This window comes from Somniosus microcephalus, chromosome 11, assembly GCF_052327205.1.
Source record: "Somniosus microcephalus isolate GS21.2 chromosome 11, FLI_Smic_1.0, whole genome shotgun sequence".
Classification (NCBI taxonomy): Eukaryota; Metazoa; Chordata; class Chondrichthyes; order Squaliformes; family Somniosidae; genus Somniosus; species Somniosus microcephalus.
Genome location: NC_140997.1, coordinates 40222811 through 40238260, shown reverse-complemented (window position 1 = coordinate 40238260; position 15450 = coordinate 40222811). Strand labels below are relative to the sequence as shown.

Genomic DNA, 15450 nt, shown 5'->3' with positions numbered 1-15450 from the left:
AACATGTAGATGAGAAATAGGAAGGAGCCAAGGATAGATCCTTGAGGAACACCAGAGGTAACAATGCAGGAGCGGGAAGAGAAGCCGTTGCAGGTGATTCTCTGGTTACGATTAGATAGATAAGATTGGAACCAGGCAAGTGCAGTCCCACCCAGCTAGACAACGGTGGAGAGGTGTTGGAGAATTGGAGAAGGGTGGAGTGGTCAGCCATGTCAAAGGCTGCAGACAATTCAAGAAGGACAAGAAGGGATAGTTTACCAGATTATCTGGTCATTATCACATTGTGGGAGCTTGCTGTGCGCAAATTGGCTGCCGCATTTCCTATATTACAACAGTGACTACACTTCAAAAGTACTTTATTGGCTGTAAAGCACTTTGGGATGTCCTGAAGTTGTAATAGGTGCTACATAAATGCAAGAGGTAAATAAGGTGGTTAAAAAGGCATATGGGATACTTGCCTTCATTAGCCGAGGCATAGAATATAAGAACAGGGAGGTTATGATGGAGCTGTACAAAACGCTAGTTAGACCGCAGCTGGAATACTGTGTGCAGTCCTGGTCGCCACACTATAGGAAGGATGTGATTGCATAGGAGAGGGTGCAGAGGAGATTCACCAGGATGTTACCTGGGCTGGAGCGCTTCAGCTATGAAGAGAGACTGGACAGGCTGGGGTTGTTTTCCTTAGAACAGAGAAGGCTGAGGGGGGACCTGATTGAGGTGTACAAAATTATGAGGGGCATAGGTAGGGTAGATAGAAAGGAGCTTTTCCCCTTAGGAGAGGGGTCAATAACCAGGGGGCATTGTTTCAAGGTAAGCGGCAGGAGGTTTAGAGGGGATTTGAGGGAAAACTTTTTCACCTAGAGGGTGGTTGGATCTGGAACTCACTGCCTGAAAGGGTGGTAGAGGCAGGAACCCTCACAACATTCAAGAAGCATTTAGATGAGCACTTGAAACGCCATAGCATAAAAGGCTACGGACCAGGTGCTGGAAAATGGGATTAGAATAGACAGGTTTGATGGCCAGCGCAGACACGATGGGTCGAAGGGCCTCTTTCTGTGCTGTATAACTCACTCTATGACTCTAAGTTCTTTCTTTCCTTTTCTTTATAGTACCTTATATCACACTGTTGAAAAGTCTCAAAACCCTATACATAGTGAATTGCTTTTGGAGCATACAGTGAACTCTGAATGCAAAGTCATTTAATTCACATTATTCAATAATTCAATTTTTAATCACAAGATTCCCACTTGGTTGTGTTATTCCAACTACTTAATTCAAACTAATGAAATTTCAATTTTTCTTAGTGCCAAAAAGTGCCTTTGAATTATCAGGAGTAGGCTGTTTAAGCAATCGTAGCAGCTATTCTGTGCCAGCGACACCTCGCAAACAGCAATGATACGGGAAGCTAATTTTCTGGTAATACTGATTGAGGGAGAAATGCTGGCAAAGACACCAGCTCTTCAAGTAGTGCCATTGGACTTTTCACATCCATCTGAACAGGACCTCGGTTTAACATCTCTTTAGAAAGATGGCACCTCTAACAATGGACAGTCAGCCTAGTTTAGTCACAGGCTTGAACCCATGACATTCTAATCCAGAAGGCTACTAACTGAGCCAAACTAACCGTGAAAACATGGCATTAGAAACCTGTGCAGATTGAATTGATTAAAATCCGATATTCTGGCCAGATGTATGCTGCTGGCTCCTATGATTCAGTGGACAGAAGACATAAGCTTGTAAACAGTGACAACATCAAGCGACCTTTAAAAAGTGAATCTAATTAAGGAAGAACAAAACCTCATTAGCATCATTAGAAACACATTATTGCCCTACTTTGTGACCTTAGCTGAGCCACTGAAGGGCCTTGTCTGTGCTCAATGTTCCAACATGGCTGAACTCATTCACAAACCTCTATCTCTACTAAAACTTACAAACAATTACAGACAGGAAAAGACCTTCTGGTCCATTCAGCCTGTCCCTCACAATTGTAATACCTTGTACATCATGATATACACAATCCCCACCCCACCCAGAAACCAGGTGATCTCGTGGGAGAGGCGAAAAAACGGATAAAAACCCAGGTCAATTTGGAGAAAAGAAATCTGGGAAATTCCTCATAGCACTCCCAATGGCAATTGAAACTAATCAAGGAGATCCCTCTCTGGCCTTGATACTTTTATGCTGTACCTACCTTTTGTACGAGGTGATCTCCGCCCCAGACAGAAACAGGTCCAGCTCTCGCCTGCTTTGGTTGCTGCTATTGTGAATTGTTCCCGTCAATACTCTTGGTTGAAAGTAAAAACTGTGAATTTCATAAAGGATCATCAAACCGATTGCCCTCAATTGAAAGGAACCAGAGCTGGTAAATCTCATGAGTAAACACTGATCATAGTTCTCCAGATTTAGTAACCATTATTTAGTAATTATTATTCTAAAAGCTCTCGCACTGTCGTCTTCCACTGAGCATGACCCTCAATTGCTCCCCACCTGCCAGCAGCCCATTTACTCTCCTGGGACAGGCAAAAACATATTTTTAAGAAACTCTAGGCTAATTCAGGGAGAAAGGAATTCTAGAATATTCCTCTCCGACTCCCCTGAAGGGCGATCAAATGAGTGACATTGTTACATCGTCCAACTTTGTCCCTGCCTCAGCTCATCCGCTGCTGAAACCCTCATCCATCCCTTTGTTACCTCCAGTCTTGACTATTCCAACGTACTCCCGGCCAGCCTCCCACCTTACACCCTCCGTAAACTTGAGCTCATCCAAAACTCTGCAGCCCGTGTCCTAACTCGCACCAAGTCCCGTTCACCCATCACCCCTGTGCTCGCTGACCTACATTGGCTCCCGGTTAAGCAATGCCTCATTTTAAAATTCTCATCCTTGTTTTCAAATTCCTTCATGGCCTCGCCACTCCCTATCTCTGTAACCTCCTCCAGCCCTACAACACTCCGAAATAGCTGCGCTCCTCCAATTCTGGCCTCTTGAGCATCCCCGACTTTAATCACTCCACCATTGGCAGCCGTGCCTTTAGCTGTGAAGGCACTAAGCTCTGGAATTCCCTCCCTAAACCTCTCCCCCTCTCTACCTCTCATTCCTCCTTTAAGACACTCCTTAAAACCTACCTCTTTGACCAAGTTTTTGGTCGCCTGCCCTCTTAATGGCTTGATGTCAAATTTTGTTTGATAATGCTCCTGTGAAGCGCCTTGGGATGTTTTACTATGTTAAAGGTGCTATATAAATACAAGTTGTTGTTGTTGTGACCATGAGGCCCATCATTCAATACCCCACCTATAAAAGTCACTTAATGTGATCAATTGTTAACTTAGGGATATGGATCAAAGGCAGGCAAATGGGGTTGGGGTACAGATCAGCCATGATCTAATAGAATGGTGGAACAGGCGCGATCGGCTAAATGGCCTACTCCTGTGCCTAGGTTCCTATTTGTTAACAGAAATACGGTAATCATAGAATGGTTACAGCACAGAAGGAGGCCATTCGGCCCATCGAGCCCGTGCTGGCTCTCTGCAAGAGCACTTCAGCTAGTCCCACTCCCCCGCCCTTTTCCTGTAGCCCTGCAATTTTTTTCCTTCAGGTACTTATCCAATTCCCTTTTGAAAGCCACGATTAAGTCTGCCTCCACCACCCTTTCAGGCAGTGCATTCCAGATCCTAACCACCCGCTGCGTAAAAAAAGGTTTTCCTCATGTCGCCTTTGGTTCTTTTGTCAATCACCTTGAACCTGTGTCCTCTGGTTCTCGACCCTTCCGCCAAAGGGAACAGTTTCTCTCTATCTATCCCGTCTAGACCCCTCATGATTTTGAACACCGCTATCAAATCTCCTCTCGACCTTCTCTGCTCTAAGGAGAACAACCCCAGCTTCTCCAGTCTATCTACGTAACTGAAGTCCCTCATCCTTGGAATCATTCCCGTAAATCTTTCCTGCACCCTCTCTAGGGCTTTCACATCCTTCCTAAAGTGTGGTGCCCAGAATTGGACACAGTACTCCAGCTAAGGTTGAACTAGTGTTTTATAAAGGTTCATCATAATTTCCTTGCTTTTGTACTCTATACAAAACATACATTACTCTGTAATGCTCATGATCCAACATTATTACAAAGCTATAGAATCTTGAGATATAGAAAATAATCCATTGAGTATCCACATACAGTATCCACATGCTAAGTTAGTTATTCTATTTATGTTACACGTGTGTTTGATTCAGCAATAGGATACTTAACTACACATGTAGTGTGCAATAGGGTACAGACCCTTTGAGTCTAATGGTGACTCCTAGAAAACACTCCAGGTTAATTGTCATTCTGTGCACATTGCACTTACAAATCCCGATGACAAACAGAGAACATCATTAGCATTGCTTCCCGGTTAAAAATAACCAATGGAAAACAAGACACTGCATTTCTAGCCTGGACTTAACTTCAAATAACCAGCTTGATCCCAGACCACAGGTGTGATGTACAATTATGGACTGACCAGCTCGGAATCCTGTGCTGGATTCGACCAGAAGCTGTAGGGACCGCTCAATAACTGGTTAAAAAAAGTTAAGACACGTGTGTTAAATTGAATTGAGCTGTAATGTGTGTTAAATATAATTGAAGAGCAGTAATGAAGTGGGTGCGGGCTGAGGTGACGGGATGGATGATTGATGGAGTCACGTTTCCTTCTTGCCCACAGTTACTAAACCTCCAGAGACTCGCACCGTCGCGTTATTTCAAGTTGGCGTTATTTTCAACGTAACTTGCGCCTGGCGCTGTTCAAATGTTACTTTGGCGTCCGGCACGGAGGTTCATGACTGAATTACAGCAGTGTCATTAAAATATAGCGAGGTACCAAAACTGCACAATGCACATCATCCCGCAATGCTTATCCCTGGATATACAAAGATGTTATAGTTGGAACGCTCCTGCTCCTGCCTGGGATCCTTTCCAAATTGATTTAACCCTTATAAGCAACATCTGTATTTCTACCAATTACTGTAAGCTGCTGCTGTTAAAATGTTGCAATGATCATATTTTAATTTACAATTTGACCTGTTTAATTCTTGTCTATGGACCAAAAATCAAATGTTAATATAAATATAATAATTGCAATGGACTGGAGAATTAGGGAAATAATGGAAAATAAAGCAACTTTAGATATTTTTTAAAAATGATAAGACATCGGCTTTTAAAGGGATTTCTCTCTCTCTCCTGCAGTTTTCCTTTAAGAGCGCTTCCAGAAATAAACATGCCTTGTCCCAGGCTCTGTCCTATTTGGTATGAGAGGGATGTGATGGTTTGGATCATGTACAATCTCCCGCCGCCATGCGGCAGAGCAGGAGCACTGGGAGTAGATCCCAGCTCTCGGTGAGCGAGCGAGACAGCGGCTGCGAAGCGATGGGGCTGGAGACGGACTGAAGCAAGAACCATGGCATCGCCCGTGTTTACCTAGTGCTGTCACCGCTCTCCCAGAAATAAAGGAAGGAAGGAAGCCGTGTTGTTCTTTTTTGGGTGGGTGGGCGGGTGGGTGGTTTGTCAAACAAGAGGCGAGGTGTTTGGTGCCATGTCATTGACCCAGCGTTAGCTCTCCTCCTCCTGTCTCTGCCTGCATGCCCTGTGCGCTCGCACTGCCGGACAGAATTCTTTCTCTCCGTCTCTCTTCACCTCCTAAAACGTAGGATGCATCGGATATAAAAACACACAGTAACAAGCCATGGGGAAAGATCAGGAATTACTGCAAGCTGTCAAAAGCGAAGATGTACCTGCAGTGCAGAAGCTGTTGCAGAGGCCGAAGCAAGGCAAAGCGAGTGAGTAGCATTTAAATCGATCAGTTGGTTAAAATGAATGTATATATTTTAAATGTCATGAGGGGAGGGGAGGGGAACGAGGTTTGTCTCTCGGTCAATGTGCCTACAGATGCTGTACGCCGGCTCCTGATACAGAGCAATCGGTGGGAATGTAGCATCAGCCTTGAGAGAGCCTTCTCCCTCTCGCTGCTTCTCCCAGGCTCTTGTGGATCACTCATCTTCACAATGCAATCCGATGCTTTCGAATATTCTCCCCCACCCCCTCCCCCTCACCCTCACCAAGCATCAGATCTAATAGTGCATGTTGGGCACTGCCAGTTGATACTGGCCAACACCGGGCGGGATCTGTGGCTCCCATCACACGTTTGAATGTCTTACTATACATTCTCAATGTGGCAAAGAGATTGCAGATGGCTTGTGGCGAAACCTCAGCCAAGATAGATTGGTAAATTCGAAGCATTTAGAAAGGGGAGGGGGAAACGGTGTAATATTCTGCTACAGTAAGAACTGGTTGATGGGAGAATCAAGTCAGTGACTAAAATGTCTCGTCTTCCAATCGGGGGAGAAATGTTAGAGAGAACTAGCTCACAACCTCAGTCCCCAGCAGCCGCCTGTATAAACTGGAGATAACGGCGATTGACTTGGTTGTAAAGGTTGTGGCTGCTGTGAGAGTCTGGAGACTTGAGGGGGAATCTAATGCGACAAGTGGGGTTACTCCACACCCGGGCAGTGTGTTCGACAGTTGATTCAACCCCGTTAGCCTGCAGCTTCTGAGCCTGTTCACTCGCTGCCAGAGGTGCCGGATGTTCGCGAGTCTGCACGCCCCAAATGGACGTGGTCATTGCTATTTTAGATTTAACCCCTGATTGATCGCCTGACAAGTGCGCGTTGGTTGCAAAGCAACGGATGCTGCGGATCTGTTAATTAAAAGCATTTTGCCGGGAGACACTTTAAATGATAGATTAAAATTCAAAATTTACCCAGGATTAAAAAGCCTGTAATGCACACTGTGTTATGTAGTAATAACAGGAATTTCAGAAGGGTTGTCTGGGTTGAAGGAATGGTGATTCTCCCCATTCTACCCGAGTTGCAAGTACTAATGAAAGTGCATCCCCTTTCAAGCAAGGCACAGTGGGGATTATTGACTTACTCAACTGCTAACTTGAAAGGTATATGGTAACGTGTGGGGTAATTTTGTTTAGTTCTATATCCTCTGAAGCTTCAATTGATCCATCTTTTCTTCATATATTTGCATAGAATAATAATTCGAAGATTACATAGAAGGCCGAGAGCATATCAAGAGAGTATGTTGGAGTGTTTTGAAATAATTTAGTTTTATGTGAATAAAATATGGTCTAATTGAGAATGATGGAACCAATTAGAAGCATTATTTGCCAGAATGAGATGCTGTCAACGTGTGGAGCTCTGCTGTCCATTTAGAAAGAGCTACTGCAATCGTCTTCTAGAAAAATCCAATTGTTGGATGCATAGGAAGCCTTTCAAGAGAGGACATCAAGTCCCTTAAAAAAGAAAGTTTATCACTGATTTATCATTTTACAAAAAGTTCACACACATACTACTTTGATTTTTTTAAATTTCCGGTGTATTCTCTGAACCACTTCAGTGTTCAGGGCCTCTGTGGTGACCTCCATGCAACCCCTGCAGGGCACAGGTTTTCAAGGTAGGGTCCAGGACCTGAGGAGATCCCAGTATTTCCCACAGTTGTCAGATTTCCATATTAGTTGACTTAATAGCACACTCTTTCCATTGCCATATACTAATAATAATGATTTCTGCGATGATGGTACTGTTTTCCTTGAGGTAGCTGACAAAATCTTCTCAGATCTCTGTGCTCCACCAATTCGGGCCTTTTGCCTATCCCTGATTTTCATCGCCCCACTATTGGTGGCTGTGCCTTCAGCTGCTTAGGCCCGAAGCTCTGGAATTCCTTCCCTAAACTGTTCTTCTTCTCTACCTCTCCCTTAATCCTTTAAGAAGCTCCTTAAAACCTACATCTTTGGTCACCTGTCCTAATATCTCCTTATGTGGCTCAGTGTCAAATTTTGTTTGATAATGCTCCTGTGAAGCACCTTGGGATGTTTTGTTAAAGGCACTATATAAATGCAGGTTCTTGTTGTTAGGACAATGGATCCCAGGAATCCATTAATATTTGCAGGGTGACAATTGAATGGCATTGCTGCAGGCTGCATTTGTGCGCTATTCCATTGCTTGGTGCCTCCTAACAGTGCCACCAATAAGGTAGTGAAGTGGTTATGTTACTGTACTAGTAAGCCAGAGAATGCGAGTTTAAATCCCACTGTGGCAATTTTAGAATTCAGTTTTAAAAAATGTTGAAATAGCTTGATAGTTGAAACAGTAGCTGTTGAATTGATGTAAAAATTCAACGGGTTCACTTTTAAGGAAGGAAACCTGCTGTCCATACCCGATCTGGGCCTATATGGACCCCAATCCCACACCAACGTGGTTGACTCTTAATTGCCCTCTGAAGTGGCCCAGCAAACAATTGCGTTGTATCAAAACCTTGGGGCAACTAAGGATGGGCAATAAAATGGCAGCCTTGCCAGCAACACCCAGATCCTGAGAATTATTCTTTGTTTAATTGGGAACTCTGTGTGATGGGTGCAGTATTATGGGTGCACAAACCCACATACTAACAAACCATGTCATAGTATGATAGAGCACCACTGTGTTCCACTGTCATCTTACTATAATTATGTGTGTGTAGATGTGCAATATTTTTGCAAGTTATGAAGTAAAATCACCTGCCATTTTTTTTTAAAGATCATAAAAGACATGCCAAGTGCAGCCCCCACACTTTCTCCTGTGATGCGACATTTGCTTACAAATTAAAAGGCACAGTCTGTTTCAATTGGAATGGTCCTTGGATTTCTGTCACATTTAACACTAAGGTTGCCGTGGCGATTCTATGCCTTTGGACCTTCAACACACTCCACCGTGGAATTACATGGAAATTAAAACATGAAAACAGGCTGTTCGACCCAATTAATCCACTCCACAATTGGTGGCCGTGCCTTCAGCCACCTAGCCCCTAAGCTCTGGTATTCCCTCGCTAAAACTCTCTGCCACTCTCTCCTCCATTTTAAGACTCTTCTTAAAATGCATCCCTCTGACCAAGCTTTTGGTCATCTGTCCTAATGGCCCAGAAATTCGGGTCGGGGGCTTCTCGCGGGTGTAAGCCCCCGACCTGCACTTACCTTGCGCGCCGGCAGTTGAGCTGTAGGGCCCCGTGGAATTCCAATCCTGGGCCTGCCCCGGCTGCCGGCACGCAGTGCTTGCGTATCCCAGGGGCGCAGTTAGTTCGATGCATCCCCTGGGATCACGTGGGCCATGGGCAGCCAATCGGAGCAGGGAAAAGCCCATTCATAAGATTGACAGGAAGAGCTGTCAAGACTTATAAATACTACGGCCCCAAAATAGCACTAAACATTCAAATAAATTTTTTTAAAACATCACATTTTTTAAATAAACTATAAATTACATGAAATAACTATTTTAAACAATAATTTAAATTTTTGAAAAAATAATTTTATATTCTAACGGGGCTAAAAATAAACTTACCTTGCTTTAAAGTATTTAAAAATAATAAACCTGTGGAAAAAAATTTTAAATTTTAATTAATTCACCACTTACCTTGTAAAAAGCAGGCCTTACGCCTGCTTTTTATATTTCTAAATCCTGCAGGCTTACGATCCCGGGAAAACCTGTAAAAAAAAAAAAAAAAGTTTGATGTGCATCCTCCCCCACGCACGCGTTCGACCTCTGAACCTCTTCGTTCCGAGGAACTGAAGTGCCGGTTTCCCGCGCATGTGCAGTGCATGCACGAAACCGGCACTTTCATCAGGCTTACGGATGAGTACCCCATGCATACTCACCCGTGGAGACCCGAATTTCTGGGCCATTATCTCCTTATGTGGCTCAGTGTCAGATTTTGTCTGATAATGCTCCTGTGAAGTGCCTTTAGTACATTAAAAGAGCTATATAAATGCAAGTCGTTCTTGTTGTACATGACAGCATGGATGTAAAGAGTGGACTGGCTTTGGAGAGGTTTTGGTCTCCCTTTCAAACATTAAAGTAGAAAGCACATGTAGAAAAACTCTTCCAGATGTTGGAACTGCTGCGTTAATTACATGGAATATCAGTCTGATGAAAACCTACCTCTTCCCCCTCCTAATATCTACTTCTTTGGCTCGGTGTCAATTTGTGTCTCATAACGCTCCTGTGAAGCGCCTTGGGATGTTTTACTACATTAAAGGCGCTATATAAATGCAAGTTTTTATTCATCTCTCATCCACATCCCCAGGTGTGCAACATCTTCCACAGTTACAGAGAAGCAGTCATAGTATGTATCCTCCACATGGACACGAGTCTTAATCCCATGGGCCTACCCCGTTCCTATAATCCATTTATTCCCCCTTTCTTCAACCACCTACCTAACCTGTTCTTAATGTTGGCATGCTCTCTGCTTCAAGCATTAATTCTGGTTTTACATTTCACAACTTTATAACTCTTGGTATAAAAAGCTGCAGTTGGAAGCAAGGGCCTGTGATGCCTCAGTTACACCATCATAGGAGTTGTTGAATAGGACAATAAAGAAAAGAAGAACTTGCATTAAACAGATTATCTGGTCGTTATCATATCGCTGCTAGTGGGACCTTGCTGTGCGCAAAGTGGCTGCTGTGTCTCCCTACATTACAACAGTGACTACACTTTCAAAGTACTTCATTGGCTGTAATGTGCTTTGGGAGTCCTAAGGCCGTGAAAGGTGCTATAGAAATGCAAGTCTTTCTTTCTTTATATAGCACCTTTCACTACCTGAGGACATCTCAAAGCATTTTACAGCCCATGAAGTACATTTGAAATGTAGTCACTGTTGCAATGTAGGAAATGGGGCAGCCAGTTTGTGCACAGCAAGATCCCAGGAACAGTAATGAAATAAATGACCAGATCATCTATTTTAGATGTTGGTTGAAGGATAAATATTGGCCAAGACACTAAAGAACTCCCCTGCTCTTCTTGGCAATAATGGCATTGGAACTTTTGCATCCACCTGAGAGGGTAGACGGGGTCTCGGTTTAATGTCCCATCCAAAAGGCATCACCTCCGACAGTGCAACATTCCCTCAGCACTGCACTGGGAGCGTCAACTAAGATTTTGTCCTCAAGTCTCTGGAGTCGGACTTGAACCCACAACTTTCTGACTCAGTGGTGTGAGTGCTACCCACTGAGCCACGGCTGACACCCTACGCTAGATCTTACTGCGGCCTGTCCCCATTCACCCACTGGTGTGCACTTTCAGAATGCTGTTGGCAGAAGCCTGGGGGTAGATTGTAAGCGCTCCCCCTTACCAAGCTAGTGGAGGGGGAAGGGAAGAATGTGAAGTGCCTTTATTATTCTCATTTTTAAATAAATCATTTATAAAATTCCCTAGAACTGGAAGATAGACATCTGAATCAGTGGAACAAAAGATCACCTGCATTATTTAGCAATTTTTTTTAGCGTTGCTGTGTAATTCTCGGTACTATGGTGAGGAAACAAGATGTATTCACGCTGAGGAAATGAATGCTGGCCTGGAAAGAATTAGTGGCTTTGTACAGTGTCTTATTGATTTTCCTTACCTATAGTACATTGCTGCATTTGACATAAAACTGCTTATAACTTTAGAGAAGCAGAGTAGCAGTCACTGTGGGGTTTGCAATACATCTTGGGAAGTATATACAGTTTTTAAAAAAAGGGCTATTAAACCAATGAAACAAAATATTACAGCATTGTAGAATAAATTAGAAAGATACAGGGCAACCTGGTTGCTTGTTGAGGGACTTAGTCCTTGTACAGATGGTTTTGTGCCTTTCTCTTCAGGATGGTTAAAATCATAGAATGATGCAGCACAGAAGGAGGCCATTCAGCCCATCGTGCCTGTGCTGGCTCATTGAAAGAGCTATCCAATTAGACCGCCCCCCCACCCCCGGCTTTTTCCCCATATCCCTGAAAATTTTTCCCATTTTAAGCTACCTTTCTCCTCCCTGCTCCAGAGCATCCTACTTCCAGAGTGTTGCTCATGTTGCTCTATAAATACTATTGAGAAAGCGGGTGGCATGGGTTGATTCGTGTTGAATTCTTTCTTTTATTTATTCATTCACGGGATGTGGGCATCGCTGGCAAGTCCAGCATTTATTACCCATCCCTAATTGCCCTTGAGATGGTGGTGGTGAGCCACCTTCTTGAACCACTGCAATCCGTGTGGTGAAGGTACTCCCACAGCGCTGTTAGGGAGGGAGTTCTAGGATTTTGACCCAGCAACGATGAAGGAACGGCGATATATTTCCAAGTCAGGAAGGTGAACTTTGAGGTGGTGGCTGCTGCCCTTGTCCTTCTAGGTGGAAGAGGTCACGGGTTTGGGAGGTGCTGTCGAACAAGCCTTGGCGAGTTGCCGCAGTGCATCTTGTAGATGGTGGGGGAAACATCCATCTGCCACCTTCCTGAGATTCAGTCCTCTGAATGTGGGGTACACCAATCATGGACCTACATGCTTCTATCCAGTGGAGCAGACTGTTTGCACATGCCAATCAATATAACCAGCTATGGAGAAAGAAATTGTATTTGAAATTCGTGATGTAAAGTTGCATGACAACTGCCATAGTTACTGTGTACAATGTCAGCCTTTGCTCTGTCGGTAGCGCTCTTACCTCTGACTCAGAAGGTTACGGGTTCAAGCCCCACTCCAGAGACATGAAAACATAATCTAGGCTGACACTCCGGTGCAGTACTGAGGGAGTGCTGCACTGTCGGAGGTGCCTTCTTTTGGATGAGACGTTAAACTGAGGCCCCGTCTGGGCCCCCAAAAAAACTTAAATTAGCTGTAACGTGCTTTGGGACATCTTGAAGTTGTGAAAGGTGCTACATAAATGCACGTTGTTTCTTGTATTCTTTTAGAAAGACAAGCACGGTTGTATTTTCTCAAAGAAAGAGCTGATTTTTGTTATGCCATTTGAGTCTAATATTCACTAACTTTCAAAATTTACATTCCATTACTGAAATGCATGGTGGAGGTGTAGTACAGGGTATGTGTGGGTAGCATTACCACATTGACAAGCCACAGTGCCTTAGGACACTCCACTGGCTCCTAGAATATTGGACATAGTGTAATTTCCTTTAGAAAATCTGATCAGGTTGCAAACCTATTTAATAACTAAGCAACAGGCTTCATCTCGCAAAGGATATGATAATATATGCAACATGCTTTCTTAATAATGTGGGGTACATTGAGCAATTAAGTGTAATTTAGATAAATGGATACAGTTTTGTAGTCCGAACCTTTTAACTAAAATACAGGGTTGTTCATTGTGTTTGGAGGAGCAGCAATTGGGGGGTGGGGGGAGGAGAAAGCTGGGATTATTTTATCAGCGTTTAATATTGTTTCCAGAGCGCTGGAGTTTATCAAACCAGAGTATTGCTTGACATGCCAGATGTGTTGATTTATCTGCCGCTGAAACAATGTATGAAAGTGTACAGACTACTGTAATAAAATAAATGTATTACCACTCAATTTTCCACCTCAATCCCTATAGTTAATGTGGGCCGCAGCTCAGTAAAAAAAATGCTTTATTCCATTGAACCATCGGACAAACATCATATCGGTTTGTACCATCGAGTGACATGCTTTATTGCTGTTGTAAGAGTGAATGATCCTTACCGAGAGAAATGAGAGACTCCCGCCCACTGAAGCTCGATGACTGACTGCAGCCAATTGCCTGTGAGTAAATTTGAATAACTGGCACTGTCAATAGCAGGGCTGCAGGGATTTTAATACAATGACTGTATTTCACAACCACATTGGGACTTTGTATTAAGGCACAAAACAGTCTTCCTTCTCCAACTTCTCCTCTTCTGCTGAAGACGCTGACATTTGCTGGGGGTATGCTTCATTATAAAGCAATTACCATCAAATGACTGAGAACTAATAACATTTCAAAGCCAAGTTCACCCGACTTAGTGCTGCACTGAGAATTCTGTCTTACATAATTTTAAAAAAAATTATACGATGGGAAACATTAAGTCATCGAAACATAGTCTTTGAAATTAACCTACAGATGCACTAAAATGCGGCAATACTCTGAGGCAATGTATGAATAATATATTTTCAAGGAGCAAAGCCGAGCCTGCACACTGAAATACTGATGTACACCATCGTAGCATCTCTTCATGTGAGCTGGTCAAGATAAAGGTTAAGAGCCACGGTATTTGAATGCAGTAAGGTACACACCCGACCAACAAACAGCACAGGGCACACACATTGTTAGTACATCTTATAAGCCTGTCATTTGAGAAAAACAATGGACAGCCAGCTCTTGGTTTTCCACCTGGGCACCCACTGTTTATTAGTGTGGCATTAGACCATGACTATTCATTGGCTATTTGACTGTGGGGGCATTACAGGGCAGCAAATACAGACTATAGATGTGCCCTTCCCAAAAGGGATATCAATTAGGAGCGGGCGGTGGGGGGACTCTTACCATAACCTGGCCTGCTGAGGTTAATAGTAATTTCTCGACCACCGCTAAGATGAGCTAGCTTGGTACAGACCAAGACTGAAATGTGGTCCTTCCTGGTCTGTATGGCTCAGTTCCACACCGGACAGTTCTTATACTAACTGAACCATCGGATGATATGAAACAAAGGATGGTACTGTTTGCTGGTCAGGTGTGCGCCCTACTGAATTCAAAAACTGTGGCTCTTGTCTTAACCTTTATCTTAACCAGCTCGCATGAAGCGATGATACAATGGTGCACATTAGTATTTCAGTGTGCAGACTTGGCTTTGATAGCTGTTGCGATTTTTTTTAAAAAGAGCTGCCAATAGTCGTGGCAGTTCAGTATCTCAATTGACTTTAGATCTGCACAGTCTCTTCAAAAGTTAGGAGGCACAGTAAGTTGTGTGGCTGGGTGGAGGACGTTACAAAGAGACAGAGACAGACTAAGTGAGTGGGCCAAACTATGGCAGATGGAGTTCAACGTGAAGAAGTGTAAGGTCAGCCACTTATCTTCTTAATGACGAGAAACTAGGAGTTGTGAAGAAGCAAAGGGATTGAGGTGTCCATGTGCACAGATCACTATAAACTAGTGCACAGGTACAAAAATGTTGCAAAAAGGCTAATAGAATGTTGGCCTTTGTCTCAAGGGGGTTGGATAAAGTGAGGACGTGATGCTTCAGTTGTAAAGAACCTTGGTCAGACCATATCTGGAGTACTGCATTCAGTTTTGGGCACCGCATCTCAGGGAAGATATATTGGTTTCACCAGAATGATACCAGGACCTAGAGGGTTAAATTATGAGGACAGGTTGCATAAACGTGGCTTGTATTTCCTTCAGTTTAGAAAGTTGAGGGGTAATCTAACCAAGGTATTTAAAATGATTAATAGATTCGATAGGGTAGATACAGAGAAACTATTTCCTCTGGTGGGGGAATCCAGAACAAGGAGCATAATCTTAAAATTAGAGCTCGGCCATTTGGGAGTGACATCAGGAAGCACTTTTTCCACACAGAGGGTAGTGGAAATCTGGAACTCTCCCAACAAGCTGTGGATGCTGGGTCAATTTAAATTTTCAAGAC

General features: G+C 43.6%; 1 protein-coding gene across 5 annotated transcripts in view; it reads left to right on the top strand.

The window, feature by feature from the left end:
• Positions 1-5538: 5538 nt before the first annotated feature.
• Positions 5539-15450, top strand: part of caskin1 (CASK interacting protein 1) — an 854777-nt gene continuing 844865 nt past the window's right edge. For all 5 annotated transcript variants that reach the window (XM_086000518.1, XM_086000521.1, XM_086000520.1 and 2 more), the window contains exon 1: positions 5539-5803. In XM_086000518.1, the coding sequence (XP_085856644.1) occupies positions 5710-5803 (94 nt within the window). In that variant the 5' untranslated portion in view covers positions 5539-5709. The remainder of the gene's footprint in view (positions 5804-15450) is intronic.